Source organism: Aethalodelphis obliquidens, unplaced genomic scaffold (assembly GCF_003676395.1).
Source record: "Aethalodelphis obliquidens isolate GAN/ISIS:26980383/991018 unplaced genomic scaffold, ASM367639v1 scaffold14, whole genome shotgun sequence".
Classification (NCBI taxonomy): domain Eukaryota; kingdom Metazoa; phylum Chordata; class Mammalia; order Artiodactyla; family Delphinidae; genus Aethalodelphis; species Aethalodelphis obliquidens.
In genome coordinates this window covers 35,227,388-35,236,652 of record NW_020837958.1, presented here as the reverse complement: position 1 = coordinate 35,236,652, position 9,265 = coordinate 35,227,388, and the positions used below count along the sequence as shown (strand labels likewise).

Here is a 9,265-nt window from a genome sequence, read left to right as displayed (position 1 = left end):
GCGCTGCCAGGGAAGCCCCAAGATTACCTTTTTGATGCTAGATTTTAAGTTAGAATTTCTGAGAAAGGTATCACTTGAAATGGGTTTTAAAAGATAAATATACCCGGGCTTCCCTGGCGGCGCGGTGGTTGAGAGTCCGCCTGCCGATGCAGGGGACATGGGTTCGTGCCCCGGTCCGGGAAGATCCCACGTGCCGCAGAGCGGCTGGGCCCGTGAGCCGTGGCCGCTGAGCCTGAGCGTCCGGAGACTGTGCTCTGCAACAGGAGAGGCCACAACAGTGAGAGGCCCGCGTACCGAAAAAAAAAAAAGATAAATATGCCCTGCAAAAAAATGTAACAGTAGTACCCTAAGACATTAATGTGTATAAGTTATAAGATTATAAATAATAATGATACAATTAACACCCATATACACAGTTTAAGAAATAGAGTATTACCATTACCTTTGAAGATCTCTATGTTCATGTCCTTCCTCTCTGTCTCCTGGAGGTAATTTTCTTCAATATTTTGCTTATTATCCCTTGATTTTCTTTTTTCCCAGTTTTATTGAGGTACATTTGACAGATAAAATTGTAGTATACAATGTGATGATTTAATATATGTACACATTGCTTTTCTTTTTAGTTTTAACACATATATTCTATCCCTAACTTAAATATCTCTAAATAATATATTACATGCTTTGAATTTTATATGAATGAAAGCATATTGTAATTGAATTGCCTTTTTATTTTTGCACAAAATTATCTTCTTTAAGATTCATCCACATTATTCCTTATAGCTGCAATTCATTCATTATCTCTGCAAATAATGTTCTAACATAAGAAAATAGCACAATTTATCTATACATTCTACTGCTGGTTGGCATATGAGTTGTTTCCAGTTTCCTGCTATTTCAAACAATGTTCCTATGAACATTTTTGCGCATATCTCTTGGTGTATGTGGGTAAGATCTCCTCTAAGAGTGGAATCACTGGGTCATAGAATATGTTCATATTCAGCTTTACAAGAAAATCTTTGTACCATTTTACACTCTAACAAGCAGAGTTTACATGCTCCATTTGTTCGATAACTTCACCAATACTTAATATTATCCAATTATACAATTATTGCAAAACAGTGAATGTAAAATGCTATCTCATTGTGGTTTTAATTTATATTTTTCCAGTTATTGACACAGATCATCTTTTTAAAAAATGTCATTTTATTTATACACTAATTATCCAACTGGATTTCCTTTCCTCTGGGATACTTTAAGTCTCTTGCCCATTTAAAATTTGGGTTGTCTTTTTCTTATTGATTTGTAGGAGCTTTTATAATCTGAGTACTAATCAGTTGGTAGTCATATGCTCTGCAAACATCTCTCACTCTGAAGTTTACATTTTCATTCTCTTTATGGTATTTTTTGATGAATTTTAATGTAGTCAATTTAATGTAGTCAAATTTACCAATCTTTTCTTTCTAACTGAGGTAAAAGTGGTATATAACAATATTTTCTTTTAAGATTGGCACTATTTTTACCATGTTTAACAAATCTTCCCCTCCCCCAAAGTCATAAGGCTATGCCATTTATTCTCTTTGAAAGACTATATAGGTTGGCTTTTCGTATTTAAGTATTAATATTTAATCCACATAAAACTGATTTTAGTGTATAGTGTGAGGTATCGGTACATTTTTCCTATACATGGTTCATTATGTGTACATGGTCACCCAACTGTCCCAGTACTAGTTATTGAATTTTTTACCTCTTTGTCACTAATCTGAAACACCAACTCTGTCATAAATCACATTTCCAAACATGTGTACATCTGTTTATAAACTCTAAATTCTGCTCTACTGGCCAATTTGTTTATGATTGTGCCACACACTGTCTTAATTACTACAATCTTAAACTAATTAAAAAATTTCTTAAGTGTTATTGAGGTATAACTGACAAATAAAATGGTAAGATATTTAAAGTGTGCACTGAGGTGATTTGATATATGTATACATCGTGAAAGGATTCCCACAACTCCGTTAAATAACACCTCTCCTTACACATTTATCTGTCTTTTTTTTTTTTTTTTTTTTGGTGAAAACATTTAAGTTCAACTCTTTTAGCAATTTCAGTTATATAATAAAGTGTTACCAATTGTAGTCCCCATGTTGTACCTTGGATCCTCAGGCCTTATTCATCTTATAGCTAAAAGTTTGTACCACTTATCGACCTCTTTCTATTTCTTCCACCTCTCAGCCCCTGGCAACCATTTTCTACTCTGTTTCTAAGAGTCTGACCTTTTTTGTTTTTTAAGGTTCCACATATAATACCATGCAGCATTTGTCTTTCTCTGTCTGGCTTATTTCACTTGGCAGAATGCCTTCAGGGTTCATCCACGTTATTGCAAGTGGTAGAATTTCCTTCTTTCTCATGGCTGAATAATATTCCACTGTATTGTGTATATATACCACATCTTCTTTATCCATGTATCCATGTATCCACTGATGGACATTTAGGTTATTTCCACATCTTGGCTATTGTGACTAATGCTGCAGTGAACATGGGAGTGCAGATACTTCTTCAATAGCCTGTTTTCATTTCCTTTGGATATACCCAGAGTGGAACTGCTGGATCATATGGTATGGTTCTATTTTTAATTTTTTGAGGAATCTCCATACTATTTTTTATAGTGGTTACACCAATTTACAGTCCTACTGACAGTGCACAAGGGTTCCTTTTTCTCCATATCCTTGCCAATACTTATTATCCCCTGTGTCTTTGATAATAGCCTTTCTAACAGATGTGAGGTGGTATCTCGTTGTGATTTTGATTTGCATTTTCCCGATGATTAGTGATACGGAGCACATTTTCACTTACCTTTTGGCCATTTGTGTGTCTTCTTTTAAACTAATTTTTGATATGTGACAAGGCCAATTCCCAGGCTTTGCCGTTTGTTTTAGGAGTATGTTGATAATTCTCAGACTTTTGCTCTTTCTGTTGGGATTCTGATGGGAATTGCAGTAACTCTATAGATTATTTTGGGGAGAACTGATATCTTTATAATACTGAGTCTTCCAATCCATGAACATGGTATATCTTTCCATTTCTTTAGGCCTTCTTTCATCCACAAATGTTATTATTAATTATATCCTGTAATTCTCACTTTCCAATCTACCAGAATTTAACATGCATTTTACTCAATCTCTCTGGAGTTCCACAGATAGTCTTTGAAATCTTAATATTTAATCACATTTTTCTCTTTGTACAAAAAGTTTAAGAAAGAATTTTTGCATCACCTACAAAGAATACGATGCCAATGTCACAGGGACAGGATAGGGAAATCAGATTATTTGCTTCTCCTAAAGTGTGTCCTCATTATTGTGTGGGAAGTTTACCTCTGTAAGATAATACATGTATGTTGAAGCCAACTGGAAATATTTTTTTTGTGTGCTTTACCCACACAAAGTACTTAGTAAACGCTTAACTGAGTAATTCATTTATCATTTGGATTACCCACCATTCATTGCCCTCTGCTTTAATAGTACAACTGAAGACTGACTGAAAAGGGCTGACATGAATACAGACATTAAGTAATATACTACTGAATGTTTTAAAGATGACTTTTCATTTTCAGAAAGCTTGCTTATAGAACTAGTAAAATAACCTAATATTTTTCAAGAAAAAACAAAGAAAGAATAAAAAACTCTTAATATTTATGCCAAGTAATACATAAGTGTTTCTGACAGAAATGGTATGGATATTGGCTCTTCATCCTATTAGGTGCAGAAGGCTCAAGAACCTGATATATTGGTAATTACTGAATCACCTGGAAAAATAAAAAGTATTCTCAAATAAGAAGGATAATCTGAAAGAACTAAAAGTTACCTGTAGAGTACAGTTCATCATCCTTATTATGTAGTCGAACTGTTGATGGTCTAATATTGCCCGGTTTTGCTGAACATGTAAACCCAGCTCATCAGTGAGACACTGTCTTGCTGCCTTTCCTTTAAGGGCTCTCAGTGCAGCAGGAAGGGTCTGAGGACAAGAGAGGAAGACATGAACAAAAGGTACCACTGGAAAAAAAGTAACTTTCAATCATACTGAAAACTCACGTGTATCCTATAAACCATTTAACAGAGTTATTAGTAGAATTAAACTGCTAGAAAAGAGTTGATGTACTGTTAAGGACAACAGTAAACAGATGGATTTATAGTGATTTTTTAATTTGTAAGGCAGCATGAAAATAAGTAGGACTAGTTTATGTGATACATTTAAAAAACAATAAACTTCATTAAAAAAAACTCATCAAAATTGTGGTCACCAAAATAACTGTTGCTTCAGATTATGAGTCAAAACCACAGACACTTAGACACGTTCTTGCAATAACTGGTCACATCTCCATGGCAAGAATAGAAGGAAAAATTAAAATGACAAGAATCATGGGTGATTTTATACTTTTCAAGTGATTAGCAACTTAATCACTACTCAGTTTTAATTTATGACTGGAAAATTCTGCAATCTCTTCTTATTTCAAAAGCATAATTAAGAAGGAAAAAAACTCAGAGCAACAAACAGAAATCTCTAGGTGTATGTACTAAAATTCTTTCACTTCATCACCCACAAGAACGCCTCTTCCGTTTCACCTTTAGAGCTGAATTAATTTACTTTACATAAAGTAATAATTTAACTTTGAAAACCTAAAATGAGAACAAAGGGGCAAAGAAGAAGGAAGGGAAGAAGACTGAGAGTAGGGGGACCTAATATTGTTACCACGGGTACAGGAAACAGGCTGTGAAAGCTGAAAGCAAGAGAAGCAAAAGAAAGTCTGTAACACTTCAACCATAAGAAAAAAATGGATACCAGAAAAACTCAAAATATAAAGAGGCTTGAGGTCATTTAGTGCAAGGGTAAAAACTTCATTTTACATGTTTTACTAGCCCCTTGTAATAAATGTTCAGAATTATGACGAGTCACTAAGGAAAGGTTACATATGTTTAGTATGTTTTATTAAAGAAGGCAAGAAAATGTGCTTTAACAAGGCATATTTAAATGAATACCACAATTTTTATAATTCATTACTTGTTCTAACTAGATTCTTTGTAATAAATAAAATTATATTTTAGATGTTAAGTTTCTAAGTAATATGCCAAAATAGAATTAATGAACAATGTTTAAAAGTTCCAGGGGGGGGAAATGACTATCAATACTTCTCTGGTTGCCATATAATTAGGCTTGGGTAAGATTTTAAATCTTAGACACTGTTCATTTAAAATGATCAAAACAATGAAAGGATACTTTATAAGGAAAAGGGATTGAATCAGAGAAGCGGTCAGTAGGCAAGCTAAACATAGAAATCTGAAAGGGATGTGATGAATGCTTACTTGGGAAAGATGGCATTTTATTACCTTTTCAGTCTCCAATGTTTTATTTTCAAATATGAATGAGATGCAGTTTCTAACAACTTCCAATCTCTGTGCACTGTTGAAAACTGTTGTCACCTTATCCATTATTGAAACTAGTAAAGGAGTATAAGGAAAACACAAATTAAACTCCTTCAGCAATTACAAAAGGGGAATATTACTGTTTACAGTTTATGACTCTGTTTACATGACCAACACTTAAGCGTTCTTTTCCCTTGTTACATGACACTGAAAGTATTTCATTTCCTCACTTTGATTACATTTTTAGGTTGTGAAGTGGCAGTCTAGTCAATGGGTTATTTAGGATAATTTCACAGGATAGATTCTAACACTGTACTTAACTCTTAGGCAAATTAATTCATATTTACATTGCTCAGTAAATTTTTTTTAAGGTAATAATTTTTCCTTTAATTGTAAACAAACAAACAGATAAAAAATATTTTGGGTACAAGATCATGACAAAAATAGCAAACACTCATATGTAAGAGGACTGACTACTAACAGACAAAGAAGTTGATACTTCTAACATATTACCAAAGAAAAACCACATACCACAAAAAATTAGGTTCTACAAATCTGAGTACAGGTGACCTGAAGAAGCACTGCACACAAAGAGAAATGATCATGGCCAAAGAATCACTATAAAAATTTGGGAGAGTCACTTCTCAGTTCTGTGAACTTAGTACCTGTCAACTTTACAAGGTTGGATAATTCTAGTGTACTACATAGGCTTACATTACTTAAAATAAATTTAACTTATTAAAAGAATATTAGAAAGATATAAATTGAAGCAGTATTTGTCAAATAAGAAGTATAATTTCACAAAGAACTACACTATATAATTTGTACAAATGAGGCAGTATCAATAATTCTTAAGCCTTATACTTTATGGCTGCTCTTACCTAACAAGAAAGACCACCATATCTTACTCTTAGCATTCCTTTCATTTCATCAATACGAAATTTTATATCCTTCAAATAATTTTTTAAACTTTTACAAATCTTGAAATAATTATAAGCTTACAAAAAGTTGCAAATTATTACAGAGAAGATCCATGCACTTAATCACCTTCCCCCATGGTGATATCTTACATAACTATACTGCTTTATCAGAATCAGGAAATCAATCTTACTTGGTTTTTACTGTAGTTTTCTTGAAATCACTTAAAATCATGTAAGATTAACATTAATGACCATGACTGTAAAATAGATCATTTCATATGACTTTTCTGTCTGAAACATGCATTCTTAATTTTGCACTCTGGTGCTTCCCACATGTGTAGGTCAGTGGCATAGACTGAAATTGAAATTGATCTATATTTAGAGTAGAAAACTTCTTAGTCTCCAAATAAGACCACATGCTTTATTGAGAGAGTAACATCTTTAACCTATGTTTATAAAATTTTAATTCTAAAATCTTTTTAGCAGCATTTTAAATTTTCTTTAGGATGAACCATTAAAAACCCCACATTTTCTTATAATGAATCTGTTTACCATCTGGGAATTATTATTTTCCTTTGGAGACTATGACTTAGTTCATTCCCAGAAGAAAGTTCTTCACTTAGAGTTACTGATGTATCAGGCATTGGCCAAATCCCCAGTTGTGGCATTCTAATACTAGCTTTCTAACATTTGATAACAACTCTGGTTTGTGGGTATTTGACCTCCCCAGGGCTTCCTTCCCAAGGCTTTGGCTTTCAAATGCTATTTCTAGCATTTGAAATAGCATTTGAATAGTATTCTTCAACACTCTGGTCCCTCTGAGGAACAGCTGGAAACTAATTAACCTCTCAAAATGTGAATGGCTCTTAAAGTGACAGAGCAATTCTACATTCAGATTAAATGGGTATCATGTAAAATGAAACATTCATACCTTTTAATTTTAATACAAGGGAAATCCTAATTCTGATCAACTCAAATGAACCAGAAACTGGGACAGAGGTCCCTGTATTCGTCTTTCACTCATTCACTCATCATTTGTTCGTTTGTTCATTCATTCATTCATTCTAGTTTTACAGGAAGTGCATGCAGGGACAAATACTGAGTCATGTGTAACTCTCTCACTGACTACAATGAGACATTCCATATGCATCTAAAAAAAGAATTTGATGCTGATTGAAAATGAAAGTAAAGAGATTATACAAAAACAATATTGAGACAAGGCTACAATTCAAGCAAATTAAAATTTAAACCAACTTCTAATCTGTTCATGTGGGTATTTAAAGAAAGCATTCAACTAGCTCATGGATATTAAAGTTAAATGACCAGACCCTTCAAAAAATAACTACCCTAACATGCCTACTTCTCCTCCATTCTCTTCTCTATGTGAAAGTACAATCAACACTTAAGTAAAAGCTGTTACTACTTAGGGAAATAATAACAAATTAACATTATTAATAATAAATAATAAGTAATATTAACATTACTATATAGCATAAATGTTAAGATACATAAATTATTAACATTACAACATAAACAACATAAATAATTAATAAATAATTAAACAACATAAATAATTAATACATTATTATCCTGGAATTTTAATAATAAAATTTCACTCACTTCCAAGTATGATGGAACAGTTTGTAACAAACTAAAACTCCCACCAGGAACAATTATATAAAAGTAAGATAAAATGCAAAAGCCATCTATTTAAATATATCAGAGTGCTACAGAAACACATGGATTAGAGGACCTAAAATTCCAGAGAAAGGAAAAGACCAAAGAGGTAAGTTAACAAGTACATCCACTTTTTCCCTAAGAGATTTGCCAATATTGAGTACAGACAGGAAGCTGAGAATCTGGGCTTGATTCTGGCAGATGGCCAGGTTGACCAGCAAAGTTTCTGGTGAGAGCTGAACAGACAAAAGTGGATGTATGCTATAGTCCTGAAGTAAACCTCTAAAAGAACAGTAAACGTATATAAATAACAAGTTAACAGATATAAATTATGGAATAGAAAATAATTTATTAATCGAAAAGAATGAAAGAAAGCAGGGGAAAATGTAAAACAAGAGGATCAAATAGAAAAAACCCAGTAAATTATATTAAAGCCATTACTGTATGAGTAATTATATTTATATAAATGAGCTAAATACAAATAATATACTACAATGTCAAACTGGCGAAAAAAAACCCCACATGCTGCTTACAAGAGGCATACCTTAATTATAAGGACCCAGAATTTGAAAATAAAAAAATAAAAAACGATAAACCATACAAACACTAACCAAAGGAAGGCTGGTCTAGCCGTATAAAACTCAAAGTACACTTTATGCCAAGAAGTGTTACTAGAGACAAAGAAGGACATTCCATAATGATTAAGGGGTCAATCACCAGGATGCTATAATATTTGTAAATATATTTGCATATAACAAATCAATTTCAAAATACATAAAGAAAAAATGGAGAGAACTAAAATGAGAACTAGGCAATTCTATTACTTATCATGGGAGACTTTAACACATCTCCCACAATAGCTGAAGAAAAAGAAGAGATAAAAATCAGTTAAAAAAAAAAAAAAAAAAGACAATGCACAGAATGGGAAAAAATATTTGCAAATTAACATGTTTCATAAGGGACTTGTATACAGAACATACAGAGACTTCTTAAACAAAAAGACAAATAGCTCAATTTAAAAATGGGCAAAGGGGGGCTTCCCTGGTGGCGCAGTGGTTGAGAGTCCGCCTGCCGATGCAGGGGACACGGGTTTGTGCCCCGGTCCGGGAAGATCCCACATGCCGCAGAGTGTCTGGGCCCGTGAGCCATGGCCGCTGAGCCTGCGCGTCCGGAGCCTGTGCTCCGCAACGGGAGAGGCCACAACAGTGAGAGGCCCGCGTACCACCAAAAAAAAAAAAAAAAAAAAAAAAA

General features: G+C 33.4%; 1 protein-coding gene across 6 annotated transcripts in view; it reads right to left on the bottom strand.

Moving 5' to 3' along the window:
- The window catches only part of SBF2 (SET binding factor 2), a 459,568-nt gene that overhangs the window by 168,889 nt on the left and 281,414 nt on the right, over positions 1-9,265 (bottom strand). For all 6 annotated transcript variants that reach the window (XR_003434541.1, XM_027115413.1, XM_027115415.1 and 3 more), the window contains 2 exons: positions 5,382-5,491; positions 3,862-4,011 (listed from right to left, as the gene is read on the bottom strand). Coding sequence is in view for 5 of the 6 variants with exons in the window: in XM_027115413.1 (XP_026971214.1) it covers positions 3,862-4,011; positions 5,382-5,491 (260 nt within the window). In the remaining variant the exon portion in view is untranslated. The remainder of the gene's footprint in view (positions 1-3,861; positions 4,012-5,381; positions 5,492-9,265) is intronic.